At 38.6% G+C, this 20,373-nt stretch overlaps 2 protein-coding genes across 3 annotated transcripts; one reads left to right on the forward strand and one right to left on the reverse strand.

Moving 5' to 3' along the window:
* Positions 1 to 16,496, forward strand: LOC117989814 (fumarate hydratase, mitochondrial-like). Of its 2 annotated transcripts, none has more exons than XM_034977225.2 (10): positions 1 to 209; positions 5,153 to 5,269; positions 7,770 to 7,851; positions 8,763 to 8,884; positions 9,884 to 10,116; positions 10,698 to 10,903; positions 11,307 to 11,510; positions 12,421 to 12,582; positions 13,312 to 13,442; positions 14,570 to 16,496. In XM_034977225.2, the coding sequence occupies exons 1-10, from the start codon at positions 96 to 98 to the stop codon at positions 14,699 to 14,701; spliced, it is 1,503 nt and encodes a 500-aa protein (XP_034833116.1). In that variant the 5' UTR covers positions 1 to 95; the 3' UTR covers positions 14,702 to 16,496. The 2 variants fall into 2 exon arrangements, with proteins under 2 accessions (XP_034833116.1, XP_034833117.1); XM_034977226.2 differs by lacking the exon at positions 1 to 209 and adding an exon at positions 3,671 to 3,962.
* A 583-nt stretch (positions 16,497 to 17,079) lies between these two features.
* LOC117989813 (RUN domain-containing protein 1-like) lies at positions 17,080 to 20,088 on the reverse strand. Its single transcript, XM_034977224.2, has one exon. It carries the CDS (start codon positions 19,909 to 19,911, stop codon positions 18,274 to 18,276), a length of 1,638 nt encoding a protein of 545 aa, XP_034833115.1. The 5' UTR covers positions 19,912 to 20,088; the 3' UTR covers positions 17,080 to 18,273.
* Between the last annotated feature and the right edge of the window lie 285 nt (positions 20,089 to 20,373).

The raw sequence follows: 20,373 nt of genomic DNA on the forward strand, positions 1-20,373 counted from the left end.
TAGGTATTTTCGAAATTTTGATTTCTGAAATCCGAAGCTGTCAATAAAAACCATATTGATTTTTAAAGAAATTATTGTATTCCTAGTACTAAATTATGGCTACGACGATGTTTAAAATTTCCTCTGCTATAATTAATTCCTCCAAAAACTACCGCTTCGTCGTTGGGCTCATAAACAAGGGCCATTTCTCCACCACAAATGTCACGAAGGTAAGTTGCGTAACCGGATTTCTTTTCTGTAAAAAATACACCCTAGGAAACCTAGGACCACAGAAGGACTGAACACTTACTGTTTAGCAATGGAATTACTAGGCGAGTAGTCCGTAATATATATAGGCAGTTCTAAAGGTTATTCTTGTTTTTCTATAAAAAATTTAGGCACATAACGTTCGTACCGGCTAAAATATGATAATAATCTACCGGCTTCAAGATACCACAAAAATGCTTTTGAAATAGGTAGGTAGACCTACTTATTTAAAGTGTAACAATTTTTGATTGTTGTCACACCTTATCAACAATGTGGGGTCTGTAAAGCTACAACTTTACAGGAAAACAGCTGCTCGATTGCGGGAAAACTGCATTCGCAACAATTGCAATTGTAATATTGATTGATAAACAGATAAATAGGTATCTATAGTGAAGACTTAAGCTTATTGCACACTACGGGATGTAAATTATATTATAGTCCAGTCAATATTGATGTTCCCAACATTTGCACCAATTTTAAGAGTAAAAATTGGTATGAATGTTGGGAATGCCAATATTGACCAGACTATAATATAATTTACATCCCATAGTTTGAAATAGGCATTAAAAATACTAAATAATTATTATAATGTCTTCAGAGCATGTATTCGAGAAGGAGCAATCCTAGATTTAGGGGACATGATATAAGCTACAATATGTCAAATATTGCCATCGTCAAATCCATTAAAACAATTTCTGACCAACAGAGTTGTTCACATTATGGAATAAATTGCCTAAGGAAGTGGTTATGTCAAGTTCTGTTAACCAATTCAAGAATAGATTAGACAAACATTTGGAAAACTCGAAGCACTTCTGATATAGATGTATCAGCAAAAGCTGCTTAGTCTATTAAAAAAAACTGGCCAAGTGTGACTCCGGCTCGCGCACTTAGGGTTCCGTATTACAGTCGTATTTTTTCAACATTTTGCACGATAATTCAAAAAATATGATACATTAAAATAAAAATGTTTTAGAACGCACAGGTGAAGCCCTTTTTATATGATACCCCACTTGATATAGTTATCTTACTTCGAAAATTGAAAATTCTAATTACTAGTTCATGACCACAATTTAATTTTTTTTGTGTGATCTAACCCTAAATTCACGGTTTTCAGATTTTTCCCCGAATGTCTGCTATAAGACCTACCTACCTGCCAAATTTCGTGATTCTAGGTCAATGGGAAGTACCCTGTAGGTTTCTTGACAGACCGACAGACAGACAGACAACAAAGTGATCCTATAAGGGTTCCGTTTTTCTTTTGTGGTATGGAACCCTAAAAAATTAATAATAATAAAAAAATCAACAACACTTAAGTCCATTATTGTAGAATTGCTTGAGGACCTCCCTGGCGCAGTGGTAAGCGCTGTGGTCTTATTAGTGGGAGGTCCCAGGTTCGATTCCTGGCAGGGATTTGGAATTTTATAATTTCTAAATTTCTGGTCTGGTCTGGTGGGAGGCCTCGGCCCTGGCTAGTTACCACCCTGCCAGCAAAGCCGTGTTGCCAAGCGATTTAACGTTCCGGTACGATGCCGTGTAGAAAACAAAGGTGTATGGGTTTAATATAAACTGCTATACTCCTTCCAGGTTAGCCCGCTCCCACCTTAGACTGCATCGTCATTTACCATCAGGTGAGATTGCAGTCAAGGGCTGACTTGAATCTGTATAAAAAAAAAAGGACCTCCCTAGTGCAGTGGTGAATGCTGTGATCTTAGAAGTGGGAAGTCTCAAATTTGATACCCGTTAGAACCTATTTAAGACCACTATTTCTGAAATGTTCCTGGCCTTGTCTGGTTGGAGGTTTTAGCTGTGGCTAGTTGCTACTCCGCTTTGTACCAGGAGTAATTTAGCTCCGGTGTGATGCTGTTTTTGTTTTAAAAAAAAAAAAAATATTAGCCATGTTAAAATGACTAATATTCCCCTTTCCTCTCCAACTAAGCATCAAGCTTGTGCTAGGAGTAGGTACGACAATAGTGCAACGGGTAGGGTTTGAACCGTCAACCTTTCGGTTTATAGTCCACAGTTTTACGGGTTGAGCTATTGAGGCTTTAGAAACTAGAAACCGATATGTGGTATGACTTTAATAAACTGCCATATACCTCTTCCATGTTATGATAGAACTATGTATAGATATATTGTGTAGCCAACATAAAGCATTCTCACAATGAAATTACTTAAAAAATTAATTAAAAATATTTTTGAGATTATTACTTGCACTGATATTAGGCATAAAAACCTTTTAATTATTATATTTTAATATCTAAAAATACCGCAATTTCCATAAATGTGCCCTCATAACAAAGTTAAATTGATAACATCTGTAATGTTATCAACTTATCATACATTTTAACCGCTAAAATAACCAGTCTGCCCACTTATATCGATGTGATCGCGCGTCCGTAATTTGTTGTAGCTACCTACCTAATAAAATCTGCTATACTTATGCTGATCGCACATTAGAGATATTGCCGCACGCGACGCAAGATCCGCACGCCCGCATTTTTCTTTGCTTTAAATGCTAGAAATGGACAGATATACGTTTTCACGCCTACTCTACTTTTATGCTGATGCTGATGATGTGAGCATCACATTACACGTACAGTGTGCCGAACCGCACGAATTTTATAGCATAGTAGATTGAAGACCACTGGAAATGTGCTTCGTCACTTACTTCCACTTATATTTGTCATGCTGTACCAGCAAAAAAAAATCGTTTGATTTTAATTCTACTGCTTAATTTGTTTTTGATACATATAGCACGCGACAGGTTGAGATAGCAAACGTGGTATGAAGCGGGGGGACGCCCCGCACACCCGCACGTCACCCGTGCTCGCCTGTACTGGGTTAGCGCGGGGTCTGCGTGAGTGTGCGGGGCGTTCCCTCCCCGATTGTCATCTCGACCTGTTGTATGCTGAAGATGCCAGAAGTATGCTGAAAAAGTCTTAAGCATATATTTCCAGTACCTATGTACTGAAACACATAATTCGTAAAATTGGTAGAATATGGGGTCTCACGGTGCTAGAATGGTGATCTTGCATCGGAAAGCGTATGTAGCGTTGGCCCTTGGCAGACCATTTACCGTGCACAGACGACATCAAACGAGCCGCACTTCAAGCACTTCAAGCAGCGCAAGACTGGCGTGTGGAAGTCCATGCCTTCCTCCTGTCCTTTGACGTAAGATTTTTTACACCTTTATGACCTCTTGTCTCCCAAAGCCACCACGATCCAAACAAACGTTCCTCCCAGTCAAAGTCCCAAGGTCTGGCACGCGCTGGCTCTCTCTCTCTCTATCAGTAGTTTGTACTAACAGAAATAGCGTTCATACCGACACGTACGACTCGTGCGACTCGTATAATGTGTGTGCAGCATTACATAACTTGATATACATGGGTAACCTACCGCCAGCCCCCCAGTGTCTCGTAGCAGATTGGCGGGGACTCCGGACAGTCTACACGTTTCTAAAAACGTAACTAAACTCGTTTTGCGCTCAATTTTAAGCTCCGCTGAACACTAGGAAGTTTTTATATAATTTTTTTGTTACTGGCCAAATAAAAATTAACGCGAATTTGTCCATCAAGTTGTCAACTAACTGTGATTTTGTGCGAAAAATTGTTTTGTTCGGTTATTTTTTTTTTGTTTCTGTATTAATTTGTATATTTTTATCGTTCGCAATGGCGTGCACAGTTTGTTTGAACAGCAATGATAAACCGGTGAAAATGGTGAGTTCACAAGTTAAATGGTGACCTTTTATCACATTGTTTGCAAGTCACAGATGTCCAGTCCGAAATCGTGAAAAAGTACAACGAGAAGAAGTGTTTTTGTACATACAGACAAACGTGTTTATGCTACAGCCAACAGCAAAATCACACATCATTCTTAATTTTTAGGGTTCCGTACTTCAAAAGGAAAAAAAGAAACCCTTATAGGATCACTTCGTTGTCTGTCTGTCTGTCCGTTTGTCCGTCTGTCAAGAAAACCTATAGGGTACCTACTTCCCGTTGATCTAGAATCATGAAATTTGGTAAGTAGGTAGGTAGGTAGGTCTTACAGCACAAGTGAAAGAATACATCCGAAAACCGTGGATTTGTGTTTACATCACACAAAAAAATTAAAATGTGTTAATGAACAAATAAATAGTATTTTTAATTTTCAAAGTAAGATAACTATACCTACCAAGTGAGGCATATAAAAGGGCTTTAACTGTATATTCTAAAACAGATTTTATTTATTTATATTTAGTTTTTGATGTATCGGTCAAAATGTCGAAAAATATACCCGAGTACGGAACTCTCGGATCCTATAAGGGTTCCTTTTGAGGTACGGAACCCTAAAAATGGTGAAGCATTAACATAATATTCTTACGTTTTAATCTATCGTCATTCGTCAGTCTTCACCCTGTATGACGAAATAATTAAACAAGATATTATAGTAAACATGACTTGAGATGATAAGGATCCTGTCTATAATGTACAATCCGCTATGTAGATACAGATGCTTTGGAATATTAGTTACATAAATGTGCGTATTCTATATTCTAAAGTAGTTCGTATGTATATATGTCTCTTATCTCAGGTATGTATCTCATTTTTAGGGTTCCGTACCTCAAAAAGATAAACGGAACCCTTATAGGATCACTTTTTAGTCTGTCTGACAGTCAAGAAACCTATTGGATACTTCCCGTTGACCTAGAATCATGAAATTTGGCAGGAAGGTAGGTCTTATAGCAGATATGAGGAGAAAAATCTGAAAAAAATTAAAATGTGTTCATGAACAAAATATTGATATTTTCAACTTTCAATACAACTATACCAAGTGGTCTGTCCACCTTGTGGGTGGGGGTTGTAGCAACGCTGAACCTTCCTGTGCGAAAGATAGGATAAGAAACTGACGTTTTTTTGTCTGTTTACAGAGAAAGGAACGCGACACGTTCGGCGAGCTCGACGTGCCGGACGACAAGTTGTACGGCGCACAAACAGTGCGGTCCGTCATGAACTTCCCCATCGGCGGCATTGAGGAACGGATGCCGGTAGGTATTGTTCTACGACACTATACCAAGTGGGGTGTCATATGAAAGGGCTTTACGTGTACATTCTAAAACAGATTTTTATTTATTTTTATGCACAATAATTATCGTGCTAAATGTTTAAAAAATACAACTGTAGTACAGAACCCTCGGTGCGCGAGTCTGACTCGCACTTGGCTGGTTTTTCATTTGATCACGTAGAGAAACTCCAGGCATAGCTCTCTCCATCATCGCCGGCGAGTGACTCGTAACTTTCTTATGAAGCCCACAGTTAACATAATATGGGAAAAATAGACTGAAAAGCTATAAAAAATTCAGGAAGCTAACATTTATTTACCTAACTATGAATAAAACATAGGTCACCCTCACCGCTAGTCTTATCAGCTCTTATCACAGACATTCATGCTACTGTTTTTATAGTTTCTAATTTAACCGTTAACTCCATATTAAGTATGTATAAGTGTACTACATAGAAATAGGCATACAGTAGGCGGCAGAAAATAATGTACATCGACCTTTAGAAAGAGAAAGCATTGTAGACTTGTAGAGCATAGATTATACAGCATTGTCTGTCGTTGAGACCGACAAAACGTTATACGTCGCTCTACAAATCCGAAATGTCATTCTACAGGCCGATGTACATTATTTTCTGTATGCATCTTGGATGTTGGTATTAACTAATTATAGTGGCTGGTAAATACAGAAACTAAAACATATGTTTGCAATTATATAAGCTTGGTCCATTGTTCTTCGCACATTTAAATAATGTTGTGGACGAGATAATTGGGTGATTTATATTATGTTGATTGAATTGTACCAACCAACAACAATTATTTAAAGTTTAAACTAATTCTTTGGGTTGACCTAGTTCTAGCACTTGTTTAGTTAACATTAACAATAATAAATAATAATTAATCAATGGGGTTGGTTGTAGTAATAAAATGAGAGATGTGATTTTTTGTATAGCGGTAGTTTATGGAGCTAGAAATCATTATAAAAGAGAATAATTAAAAAAAATTAAATTACGTTTTTTATTTATTTTTAAATTAATTGATTATTAACGTCACGCTGTAGGAAAGCGAATAATGACGTCACATGGCGTAAACGACAAATATTTTTGAATTTTGTAACATGAATGATAAAAAATTGAAAAAATTGTCGTTTACGGATTGTGACGTCATTATTCACCTTCCGTACAGCGTGACGTTCATGGTAAAAATAAATAAAAATCTTGACTTTTTAAATTGTTCTCTTTAATAATGAATTCTAGCCCCATAATTTACCGCCACACAAAAAATCACTTTATTTTATTACTACAGTCCGATTTAGAACTGTGTCCCTCTACATACTTTAGTTTTAGTGTATGCACTAACTTAAATATTATTGACTGCGGTCTGTGATTTCTTAATCGTTTGCGGTGGCCTAAAGACTAATAAAATTAATTTCCCTGGTGAACGTAGTTTTCTATTCAATCAACTTGCAAACCTTGACATAGTAGCTATATGTACCACCAGTGGCGTGCACAGGGTTTGAAACCAGGGTAGGCATTAGTTAGGTAGGAACCTGACTGGCAGGTCATAATGAAAAATATGCATTGATCTATTACAACTGGGGTAAGCGTTGCATTTATGCCTATATGACCTGCGCGCCACTGCCTACCACCGTTAAAGTTTGAATGGAATATTAAATAACTAACTATAATAATCATGTGACTGTTGTTATGAGATGTCTACACAAATTTCAAACCCCTGTTTTATCGCCCTAGGGGTTGAATTTTCACAAATCCTTACTTAGCGGATGTCTACGTCATAATAGCTATCTGGATGCCAAATTTCATTCCGATCCGTCCAATAGTTTGAGTGTTTGTAGATCAGTCAGTAAGTCAGACAGTCAGTCAATCAGTCAGTCAGTCACCTTTTCCTTTTATATATCTTTAAAATTTGGTATAGAGATAGCTTGCATCCCAGGGAAGGACATAGGCTACTTTTGATCCCGGAAAATTAAAGAGTTCCCACGGGATTTTAAAAACCTAAATCCACGCGGACGAAGTCGCGGGCATCATGTAGTTAGACATAATTTTCTAAACTCAATAAAAAATCGAATCGGAGAACTTTTGTTTGGAAGTCGCCTTATCGCTTCGTTGCTCGTGAGAAACCACCACTCAGACTATAATAGCTGTTAAAAATAAAACAAGTACATATATTTCTCAATTCTCACACATTCACTAGTATTGCGGTTTCGTTACGTAGTGATAGAATAAGTATACAGTACGCGGCCGAAAGTAATGTACATCGACCTTTAGAATGACATTTCGGTTTTGTAGAGTGTTGTCTCTGCCACTCATAACCGCGTGCGAGCGTGTAGAACCCGTAATAAAATAGGTATCTACAGTAATTTCAGAGCGAGGAGTGAAACGTTGATCGACGAACCAATCGTGCGGCGGACCAGTTAGTAAACCACACTTAAAATGTATGAATAATCTTGTTTTCTTGTTTGTTTTTAGTATCCAGTCATCATAGCCATGGGAATTCTGAAAAAAGCGGCGGCAAAAGTCAACATTGAATTTGGCCTGGACAAAAAGATTGGTAAGTACAAGTTATTTAGGCCAAATCCAGACCTCCGAAGTCGGGCACCCATCCAGTTACCGACGAGGGTCAACATTGGTTACCCAGCGCAATCGACTGATATTCCCTGTCGCAAGGCCACACGTCCGATCTTTGTCGGACGTGTGGACTTGTCATTCTAATAATAATTTAAATAAGTTTTCCTTTAAAAACTTTTTAAAATTATTATTAGAATGCTCGCGACTTCGTGCGCGTGGACTACACAAATTTCAAACCCCTATTTCACCCCCTTAGGGGTTGAATTTTCAAAAATCCTTTCTTAGCGGATGCCTTCGTCATAATAGCTACCTGCATGCCAAATTTCAGCCCGATCCATACAGTAGAGCTGTGCATTGATAGATCAGTCAGTCACCTTCTTTTCTTTCTTTCTTCGCTCTAGGCTGGTTTCCGCACTTAAACGTTTCCGTCTGTTGTGCGTGCATTACCCCTCCCCGCTGAAGTCTTCACTCCAGCCATCCAAGCTCGCTTTAAGTCAGTCACCTTTTCCTTTTACATATTTAGATTACAGAGAGAGAGAAAGATAGACTAATATATTATAAGACTTATGTATTATATATGTACCTGTGTATATCTTTATCTATATATTATTATTTAGGCATTTCTGTGCTTATTAGTATACATATTACTTATGTTATAATTATTATCTTTATGTTCCCTAACAAGTTACGTAATACGTACACCTTAAACCAGTTTCACTAGCCTTTAAATCCTCTTCAACCTAGTTGCCTGGTAGAGATCGCTTCACAGCGATAAGGCCGCTAATTGTATGTTCTTCTTTTACATGTTTCTTTTTGTGTCTTTTCTTTTTTGTGTACAATAAAAAATATTAAACTAAAACTAAACTAAAGACGTTTATTCCTATCACTTTTCAGCGGACGCAATAATGCAGGCGTGCGATGACGTCATATCGGGGAAGCTGTACAAGGAGGGCCACTTTCCGTTAGTCATCTGGCAGACTGGCTCCGGCACGCAGACCAACATGAACACTAATGAGGTAATAATTAGTATTTTCAACTTTCGAAGTGAGATGACTATATCAAGTGGGGTATCATATGAAATGTCTTCACCTGTACATTCTAAAACAGATTTTTATTTATTTTTATGCATCATAGTTTTTGAATTATCGTGCAAAATGTTGAAAAAATACGACAGTAGTACGGAACCCTTGTTGCGCGAGCCTGACTGGCACTTGGCCAATTTTTTGTATAGTGGTAGTTTATGCTGCTAGAATTAATTATTAAAGAGAATAATTTTTGAAAACCTTGATTTTTTGATGTTCTGACTGATTCCGGCCACGGCAGACAACCCAACATGGCAAGAGTAGACTAGCCATCTGCGCCGGAGATGTTGTATAGAACCAGGCGTTACTTTGCGGAAGTCAACAATGATCCAAAAGCTTTATCTAAATATATAAAAGGAAAAGGTGACTGACTGACTGACTGACTGACTGACTGACTGATCTATCAACGCACAGCTCAAACTACTGGACGGATCGGGCTGAAATTTGGCATGCAGATAGCTATTATGACGTAGGCATCCGCTAAGAAAGGATTTTTGAAAATTCAACCCCTAAGCGGGTGAAATAGGGATTTAAAATTTTTGTAGTCCACGCGGATGAAGTCGCGAGCATAAGCTAGTTTTCTATAATCCGCGGAAACATACAAATATGTATAGTGAAACATGCAGCAAGCGATATGACCCTCCCACTGCTAAACATGCAGGAAATCCCACAAAACGGTCTATAGCATTCTCCCTTTGAACATGTCAATTCACCGTTATTTCGGTTGGCCTCGGAACCACTCGAAATTAAACCTTTATATTTTTACTAGGTGACACTCTTTGATTTTCCGGGATAAAAAGTAGCCTATGTCCTTCCCCGGGATGCAAGCTCTCTGTACCAAATTTCGGTTAAAAGGTTGAGCCGTGAAAAGCTAGCAGACAGACAGACAGACATATATACATTTGCATTTATAATATTAGTATGGATTTCTAGGTAATCGCAAACAGGGCAATACAAATCCTCGGCGGTAAACTGGGCAGCAAAGACCCTGTACATCCAAACGACCACGTGAACAAGTCCCAGAGCTCCAACGACACTTACCCGACGGCCATGCACATTGCTGTTGGTATGGAGCTACGAGATCGTCTGATGCCGGGCCTAGTGGCTCTGAGAGACACCTTGGACGCGAAGTCCAAAGAGTTTGACAAGATTATCAAGATCGGCAGGTAGATTTGATCTCGAAATGTTTTGATTAACCTCAAATTTAGCTGGCAGTGCATCATAAAAGTCTTATGGCAAATTTTGTCGCAAAAGTTGGCAAAGTCGATAATTTGCTGCACTGCAAGAAGTTACTAAGACAAGCAGAATAATTTTTACTTTTATGGATATGATTGGATAGGCCATATCCTGCAAAGGAAATTTGGTTACATGCTGAAGATTGGCAGGTAGGTATAACCTAGAAATGCTCTAATTTTCCTTGAAACTAGGTGGCAAAGTTTCAGCAAATCAAGAGTAATCATGTGGCAAATTTTGTCAAGAGAGGCTGTGGTGCGAGAAATCACTAATAGACGTTCAGAATAATTACCTTTATGGCTGAGGTTTGGATTTGTCAGCGAAGGAAACCCTACAAAATAGTGAGTATGAGAAACCCTAGAAAAACCCTACAAGAGTATGAGACACTTGGTTGAAACTCGCTTGAAATTGAGAAGTATGGCTGTCTTAGACAAAAGGAACTGCTGCATGATTGTGGTAGAATGACAGCTACGCTACAATCAGTTCTAATTCCACCTCGTATATACCTTTCCAGAACCCACTTAATGGATGCTGTACCCTTAACTCTGGGCCAGGAGTTCAGTGGTTACGCGGCGCAACTTTCGTACGGCATCGAGCGAGTTTGTACCACACTGCCGAGGCTGCACTACCTCGCTCTGGGCGGCACCGCTGTCGGTACTGGCCTCAACACTCGCAAAGGGTTCGCGGAGAAATGTTCAAAGGAGATCGCCAACCTCACTGGTGAGTTTCTTTCTCCCTATCTCTCTTCTAACAAACTCAAGTGCAGTAGTTAGTTTTACTATAACAGGGGTTTATAGTGTGGTGGTAGCCAGTAGCCACAGTAAAAACTAGATGGCGCTGTTCAATCGATAACATTACATGGCGTAGTCCCGAACAAATGTACCGCCGACAGTACTCGCACTAACGGAGTTTTCTGCAATCTGGACTATAATAGAAGTTTCAAGATATAACCGTTGGCCCAGCTGGCGCTACCGAGCTAACCGATCGTTCGGTGGGAGATCTCCCTTTGGTACGGTCGAGCCTGCAAAACTAACTTGCTCTTCTTTCTTCTTCTTTTTAAGACATGGGATTCAACACAGAACTACGTAATCTACCAAGTTAACATGCCAATTTCATATTCCAGGCATACCATTCGAGACAGCCCCCAACAAGTTCGAAGCTCTAGCCAGCCACGACGCGATGGTGGAAGTTTCTGGAGCCCTCAACACAGTGGCTTGTTCGCTCATGAAAATAGCCAACGACATCCGCTTGCTGGCCTCGGGACCTCGCTGTGGCCTAGGCGAGCTGATGCTGCCTGAAAACGAACCTGGATCCTCCATCATGCCTGGTAAGGACTTTTCTCCTTTCTCTTCCATCACGTCCTCCCATCCATTCCCCTTTACCCTTGCCACTCGAAACACTTAACGGCTCGTTCCCTTCTCCACTCTTCCCCTCCGTAAAAGCCCTCTGAGGGTTCAACCGAGCTCCTCCTCCAAGGCAAGGTCCTCGATGCTGGGCCTTGCTGGACATTTCTTCACAGAGCGCTTATTACACTACCCTGTGAGCTGCTGATTGCAAAGCCGTTTTTTTCTTAAAGAATATTGCCATGTTAAATGACTAATATTCCCCTTTCCCCTCCAACTAAGCGTAAAGCTTGTGCTAGGAGTAGGTACGACAATAGTGCAACGGGCGGGGATTGAACCGTCGACCTTTCGGTTTTCAGTCCACTCCTTTACCCGTTGAGCTATTGAGGCTCAAAGTTGCATGATATTCACTCACATCAGTATAAATGCTATAAATTGAAGCTTATGTTAGGCTTTCATTTCATGGGCAACTGGTTTTTATTGGATACTAGAAAGAAGAAAGAAAGAACCCCCCTGAACAAGAAGACCCCTGCCGGGGTGTAGTCCTCCGCCCGGTACAAATAATATGTACTAGCGACCTGCCCCGGCTTCGCATGGGTGCAATGTATATACTAATGTGGTGTTATTGAGGTGTCATTGCCTCGGAAACTCTCAAATGAGAGGATTTTTTCCGACCTAATTCACATTATTTAAATTTCCCTAGGTACCTCTAATTTTTTGAGAACTAAACTATACCTATAAACCTTCCTCTTGGTGAAAAATGCATTAAAATCCGTTGCGTGGTTTAAAAGATCTACGCGTTCATACACACATACAGACGCGGGAAGGGACTTTGTTTTATACTATGTAGAGATGCCGGCCAACTTGACGCATCATTCTTTCTGCTGTTTCCAGGCAAAGTAAATCCTACACAGTGCGAATCGATGACAATGATCGCCGCTCAAGTGATGGGCAACCATGTAGCCTGCACTGTGGGCGGCAGTAACGGCCACTTCGAGCTCAACGTGTTCAAGCCCATGATGGTAGCCAACGTACTGCGCTCCATCAGACTTATCGGTGAGTCATGATCATCAATCATCAGTGATCCCAATGATTTGTTGCTAATTGTATGTTCTTCTTTTATATGTTACTTTTTTGTGTACAATAAAGAATATTAAACTAAACTAAAAAATGATCGCATCTAAAGTGATGGGCGCAGGGCAACGATGTAAGCATTTAGGAACCCTAAAAGAGCGAGGTCCGCCTAGCACTGGGCCGGTTTTACTTTTCACACACTGTTTTAGTGAAACCAATTGCGTATCAGTGTCCTTATTATAAATGCGAAAGTGTGTTTCTTTATTGGTTTGTCCTTCAATCACGGTGCAACGGATTAACGTGTTTTTTTACATGGGTATAGATAAAGATCCAGGTATCCCTGTTAGCGCAGTTAGTAGAGCTAACAGGGATACCTGGAAGAAAAAGGGGGAGGCCTTTGCCCGCGTTTGGGATGACCTCTGAAAACAAAAAAAAAAGAAAAAAAAAAAAAAAAAAGGTACTAATAATTTGAAAAAAAGTATATATATATACAAAAAAAATAAAAAAAGAATAATAATAAAAAAAAATAATAATAAAAAAAAAAATATTTAGAGGTAGGCTTATTTATTTATTTATTTATTTTATAGATAAAGATCTGGAGAGTGACATAGGCTACTTTTTATCCCGGAAAATCAAAGAGTTGCCACGGGATTTTTAAAAAACCTAATTCATCAGGCATCAGCTAGTATGAATATATTTTTTTCTCGTCAGGTGACGGTTGCCAGACGTTCAACAAGAACTGCGCAGTGGGCATCAAAGCGAACGTGGCACAAATCAACAAGATCATGCGAGAGTCACTGATGCTGGTCACGGCTCTCAATCCCCACATCGGATACGATAAGGTCAGTTACATCTAAATATAAAAAAGGAAAAGGTGACTGACTGACTGACTGATTAATCTATCAACGCACAGCTCAAACTGCTGCACGGATCGGGCTGAAATTTGGCATGCAGGTAGTTATTATGACGTAGGCATCCGCTAAGAAAGGATTTCCGAAAATTCAACCCCTAAGGGGGTGAAATAGGGGTTCAAAATTTGTGTAGTCCACGCGGACGAAGTCGCGAGCATAAGATAGTTTCAATTATAACTCCAAAGCAAAGAAGCTGTGGATTATAATAATCTTCAGCTGTTATTTGAAGAACGCGCCAAACAAGCAGACCAATCTGAACACGAGGCGTAAACTACGCACGCACGCACTGTAAAAAGATATATTTCATCCGGGCTTGTATATATACAGTGCGACAAGGCTCTTTTGGCGCGTGGTGAAAATCGGAACTAACGCCGCCATCTTGTCAAGTGTCACGCTGTCCCTTTATATGCGGTGTTGATAAGTAAAAAATCTGAAATTCACTGTTGTTGTTAAATATTAGAGCCATTCCATATACATAACATCACGATATATCCTGATATAGGGGCCGATTCTCTTGTACACAATCTCTAAACTAAACTAAATTAACAGGTCTAAATCTAGTGCCATCCTTTTCCACAAGCAACATTATGAAAGGGATAGCAATAGATTTAGACGTGACATTTTAGTTTAGTTTAGAGATTGTGTACAATGGAATTAGCCACAATATATGCAGCATAAATGTGTCTGCATCTTATAGCTATGTTTAGGTAAATAGAGTACCTAATTTTTTACAGTTATTATCAGTTGTTAGTGATAATAACCGAGGCCGACGCGACGGCTTCTCCGAGGCACGGAGGAAACGTAAAGGCCAAATTCGGACAACCAAAGTCGTACACCCATCCAGTTACCGACTTGGATAAACGTTGCTTAACAATCGCAATCGATTGGTATCCGTTGTCACAACTAGGCCACACGTCCCTCTAGGGCCTAGGCTATCACCGCGTAAAGTATACACACACGCACGCACACGCACACACACACACACACACACACACACACACACACACACACACACTCACACGCGTACAGTATACACATATATTTTTTCAATATTCCAGGCGGCGCAAATCGCAAAGACAGCTCACAAAGAAGGCGGCACGCTCAAGGACACGGCAGTCAAGCTGGGCATCCTCACTGCAGAGCAATTTGACCAGTGGGTCAAACCAGAGGAAATGCTCGGACCCAAGTAGTTAATATTCTTCTAATACAATAGCTATTTATGAAATTGTATAGTATTATGATGTTGTATAATATTATGATTTTGTATAAATGTCAAAGTGCTGTTTTATTGGAAACTAGTCGGGCTAACGTCGACTACACACGTGAGTAAGCCGGGACAGATAGTATTAAAATCTTTGTAAGTTTACATTCAGGGCCAACGTCGATCAGTATCTTCTTTTTAGGGTTCCATACCTCAAAAGGAAAAACGGAACCCTTATAGGATCACTTTGTTGTCTGTCTGTCTGTCAAGAAACCTACAGGGTACTTCCCGTTGACCTAGAATCATAAAATTTGACAGGTCTTATAGCTGGCTTTAGGGGAAAAATCTGAAAACCGTGAATTTGTGGTCACATCACACAAAAAAAATTAAATTGTGGTCATGGCCTAATAATTAGTATTTTTAATTATCAAAGTAAGATAACTATATCAAGTGGGGTGTCATATGAAAGGGCTTCACCTGTATATTTTAAAACAGATTTTTATTTATTTTTATAAATGATAGTTTTTGATTTATCGTGCAAAATGTCGAAAAAATATGTCTGTACTACGGAACCCTCGGTGTGCGAGCCTGACTCGCACTTGGCCGGTTTTTTTTTTGTCAGTGGATCCTTTTTACACTGCTTGCTATTGCCGATTGGCCGATAATAACCCTGAGTGTTAAAGGACAGACTGACTGACAAGGACACGGCAGTCAAGCTGAGCATCCTCACTGCAGAGCAATGTTATCAGTGGGTTTGAAAAGTTATAAATTCGAAAGTGTGTCCGTCTGTCACTTTTCACGGCCAACGTTTTAACAGATTTTAACGAAATTAAAATTTCGTACAGAGATAGCTTGCATCCCGGAGACGTGGTTTGGCATGGCTACTCTTTATCCCGGAAATTATTCACTTGTCATTGCGCAACAGTAGTAGGCAACTTGTTGCTACACAAAATGCAAAAAATACTATAGTCGACGCATTTTAAACTGAGTCGTCGAGTTATCTGTCTGTTTCGCTCGCACTTACAGGTGGAAGGTGCCAGCGACCTGTAAGTGCGAGCGAAACAGACAGATAACTCGACGACTCAGTTTAAAATGTGTCGACTAGCCCGTTTATGAGCACTTTTACATCCATTTAGTAATTTAATAGAATAGCTATTTAATTAAATTGTATTAAATTTTAAAAATAAATTATATTTATAATGGAAATCACTCACGGTAGTTTAAACGCTAAAATAAATTATATATTTATATTACTTAACTATAATTATTAATATTAAATTAAATTCGTTTTTATTTAGTAAATTGTGATTGTAAATCTTGTCACCTAAGCATTCAGCATTAAATAGTTGGTCTGGTGTTAAAATTGTACTAAGAATGTAAAATTGTGTATATGATGTGTAAAAGATATACAGTATTATTTATTTAGCTATTGTATTAAGATTATAGTGTGTTTTGTATGATTAAATTGTTGTCAACATTTTAAGTTTTCTCATTGCTATCCCAGTTCTATGGGAAACATGCTTTATTGACGTTTTGTCGCCGTTTTCCTGCTTCTCACGTTGTTAGCAAAGTTACTCCAAATTCCAACCTGTGTGATGTAACATATTATTTCTATGAATTATTCTTGTAATTTTGTCAAAATGTTTGAAATCCTATAGAGAATTATCTAAACTCAAGTTTTATAAATATTGGTAAAAAGTTGCGATTGCGACAAAAAATTTATCATCATCGGGGAAATGTGTTTTTTATCATAATATTTTTTTATTAGTAAATATTAAGACTAATCATGCTTTTTATTTACCTATGTACTTTCTAGAAGAAAATAAAACTCATTTGTACATTTTGCTTTAGCTACATTATATTCAGCGATTTCTCTTAATAATAAATACAATTTTTGGTACTTCTTTGGTATTAATATAAATTCAATTAATACAACTATGCAAAGGAATGTAAGTTATCGTTAAGACCTCTCGTGTGTTTTTCTCATTGCTGAGACTTGTTTCCATTATACACATAATTGGTAGTGATTTTCTTGAGATAACAATGCGGTGGGCTCCCAGATCCAAATATGACTACCTACTAGAATTTCTATGCTTAGGTTTACCTATTTACTATCAGGTGTTACCGTGTTAGTGATGATTAGGGGACCGACGACTTAACTTGCTCTTTGGGACGATATGAAAGTTCAAATTTGGTTACTCATGCAGCACTGCATTGGACATAATATGTATACAAGGGGTCAGTGTCCTGCAGTTACCGACTTTGGTCAACGTTGCATACCTAACGCAATCGACAGATATGCGCTAATGGATCTAGGTCACATATCCCTTAATATCATGACACAATAATTAAGTAGTTGTAATATTTCGGAATGTTAACAATGGAATGTTAATTTTTATTTTGACTTACTAAATAAATAATCAAAAAGTTAGTTACCTGGATGTTTCATTTGGATAGTAACTAATTTAAGTACAAATAAGAAACTTAAATCATTTAAGTAAAAATAAGAAACAATATAGAATATTATGTACTAACAAATAATTAGGTACCTACTAATTATACAACAAATATACAGAAAACTAATAATTAATTGCTAAATTATACAGAAACCTAATTATACAGTATAACAGTCAAACATTCTATTTCTATATTTGATACAGTCTAAAATTAACAAAAAAATTAATCTTTGGTACTTTTCAGATCAGAAACAATACTTAGGTGCCTACCATAGGTACCTACATTTTGGTAAATATTTTACCTAAATCTATACGGACAGTTGTGGACATCATGTACCTAGTTTTTTAATAAATTAATAAAGTTGTACTTAGGTAATTTAAAATCACTTCCCATATTATAAATGCGAAAGCGTGTTTGTTTGTTACTTTGTTCTTCAATTACGTCACAACAAAGACTTGGAGAGTGACATAGGCTACTTTTTATCCTGGAAAATCAAAGAGTACCCACAGGATTTTTAAAAACTTACATCCATGTGGACAAAGTCATGGGCATTAGCTAGTAGGTTCTAAATTGATCACATAATCAACCTGATCTGTGGGTACCTACTGCTAGTGATTGATTCCTCTGCTTGAATTTCAGTACTGAAAGTGGACTGACTTGATAGTTTTAGTAGAACTAGTTTTTGTTAGTGCATCTTAATTAAAGTGATCATACATTTTAAAATCTTTTGACTAGATCATCTTACATTATAACATCTTACTATCATAAATGCATAGCTACTGTGGAAGGCATTTCTTTGATTATGTATACAGCGGGGCTCCACATAGATACATGCTCAACAAAAGCTTGAAAAGGGTAAGATAAATCTATTAAACCAAATATAACAGCCTAGAATAATCATGATCAACCCATCGCCGGCTCACTGCAGAGCACAGTTCTCCTCTCAGAGTGGGGTTTGGCCATAGTCTACCACGCTGGCCAAGTGCGGATTGGTAGACTTCACACACCTTTGAGAACATTATGGAGAACTCTCAGGAATGCAGGAATGCAAAGATTGAGCATGCATGCACATGGAGACCTAGTATAAAAGTGTACTCTTATAACCTACATAAATACATCTTTGATATTCTGAAACTGTTTCACAGCAAGATCAACGGGCAGATCGAAATTGTACGGAGTCAAACGATCGAGGCTCTGTAGAGCATCCTGAAACCCAGTGTTAACAACGTAACTTGTAGACGAATAATGGGAATCAATTAATGATCTACATTTCAACATAATATTGAACCAAATGACAAGTTTATGTACATTTAGTGCAGCACATACAAATGCCTTGAAGTGTGCATCGTAGCTTCTCTTATAAGGGGTGTGCGAAGCTAAAATACTGCCTATAGCACTTAGTAAACTCTGTTTATTAGTAATCGCTGTACCCCCTACGATATCCAAGTTGAAACTTTGACTGAGTTTCCTTGCTGGAGTTGAATTGAACTTGTCACCGTCATTGAGTTCATAATAACGTAAAATTAGCTCCCATATGTGTAACGAGCGTGACATTGACGACCTTCTAACTGGGAAGCAACCAATCATAGGTACTAGGGATGTAGACTCAGGGCTCACCAACCCATGATGAAGTAAATCCCTTAAGTTTGTAGCGAGGTGTCTTCTTACAGCGGTTGTGAGAGGTGCATTATCAATTACAATACCACCTTCTTCGGATTCACTGTCATAACTGTCAGGTACTGTATGAGATCTATCCCTAGACACTATATGGAGTACAGAGTCTATTGACATCTCTAATTTAGCTCTTAGATTTCCCCAATGAGTAACAATAGTGGACGATTTTCTATCAAACTTTTTTTTCTGGCTTGGGGAGCAACCAAATTGGGATACAGTGAATATTTGGATTAAAGCTGATGCTTTACGCATTAAATTAATTGTCTCAGCTTTAAGCTCATCGTTGACTTTGTTGCGATTGAAATTCTTTTCGAACGACTCAGATTTTCCAACTTTTTTTGCTTCTCTTGGCTTCGCTTTTATGTTACTGTTGACATCTTCGGTTTTCATGAGTTTTATGAATTTCTGCATGTCATCTATATGAGCTTGGAGTTTGCTTATAATTTCCTCTTTGGAGAGCTGTCTTTCGGCATACTGTTTGACAGCACAGTCTATTTGGTGCCGCAGCTCTTCCGTGGTAAGTGGTTGATGGCATCCTTCCTCTAAACTGCGATCTATTTCTCTTTTCAGGTGGTCAATAAGCGATCTATGTTTACTATCATCATTAGAGGATGTACCAGCGGCATAATGTTCGAGCTCTTTTAACTGGGCTTTTAACCTTTCGATAAAATGTGATTGTCTAGCTCGCTGGCTGCGAATCTTTCTTTCCAACTCAGCGCATTCAGTACACGACGGTTCCCCTGCACTTCCTTGTGGATCCCCTCTCGAATCTACTCCTCGGGAAGTAAACTGCTCCAAAGCATGTAACATGGCATCCTTCTCTTCCGGTGGGGCCTTCAAAATCTGTCGTAAACGAAACTCTACCTGCGCTAAATGTGACGTCAAAGAAAACACAGATGACGATAGTATCTCCTGTTCCTCTTCCAATGCGTGTATCCTATCACCCGAGAGTTGTTCTGAAGGTATTTCGTCGCATAGCGTTTCCTTCGGTGCCCCCAAAGGCTCGCATCTTGGCTCTTGCCATATAGGAATCTCACCTTCTTCATAATCACACAAGGTCGCGTCCATTACCACCAAATTAACACGGTAAGAAGCACTATTACCTTTCTAAGGTAAATAAAACTTTTCTACACTCCTACTCAAAGCACAATCATGTTTATTGATTCATTTTCAACAAAATCAACCGAAAAGCAGCTACGGAAAATGGAAAATACTGAAAAACTGAAAGTTATGAATGAAAAGAAATGGAATTGAATGAAATTTTTGAAAGATGCAGTGTTGCTAGCCCTTGAGTTGAAAGTTACATTTGTATACCCAAAGTAATCATCATATCAACCCATAGCCGGCCCACTACAGAGCACAGTCTCCTCTCAGTATGAGAAGGAATTGGCCATTTGTTCGAGAACATTATGGAGAACGCTCAGGCAGGCAGGTTCCCTCACAATGTTTTCCTTCACTGATAAAGCGAATAGTACCTATTTAATTTCTTTAAACGCGCATAACGCCTAAAGTTAGAGCCGCGTGTCCGGG

The sequence above is a fragment of the Maniola hyperantus genome, chromosome 16 (assembly GCF_902806685.2).
Source record: "Maniola hyperantus chromosome 16, iAphHyp1.2, whole genome shotgun sequence".
Classification (NCBI taxonomy): domain Eukaryota; kingdom Metazoa; phylum Arthropoda; class Insecta; order Lepidoptera; family Nymphalidae; genus Maniola; species Maniola hyperantus.

Excerpts from the sequence above, each read along its gene's own strand:
- LOC117989814 (XM_034977225.2), top strand. The coding sequence starts at position 96 with ATGGCTACGACGATGTTTAAAATTTCCTCTGCTATAATTAATTCCTCC. Across the intron at positions 210-5,152 it reads CCACCACAAATGTCACGAAG|AGAAAGGAACGCGACACGTT; the intron begins GTAAGTTGCGTA and ends GTCTGTTTACAG. Across the intron at positions 10,904-11,306 it reads GGAGATCGCCAACCTCACTG|GCATACCATTCGAGACAGCC; the intron begins GTGAGTTTCTTT and ends TTCATATTCCAG.
- LOC117989813 (XM_034977224.2), bottom strand. The coding sequence starts at position 19,911 with ATGGACGCGACCTTGTGTGATTATGAAGAAGGTGAGATTCCTATATGG.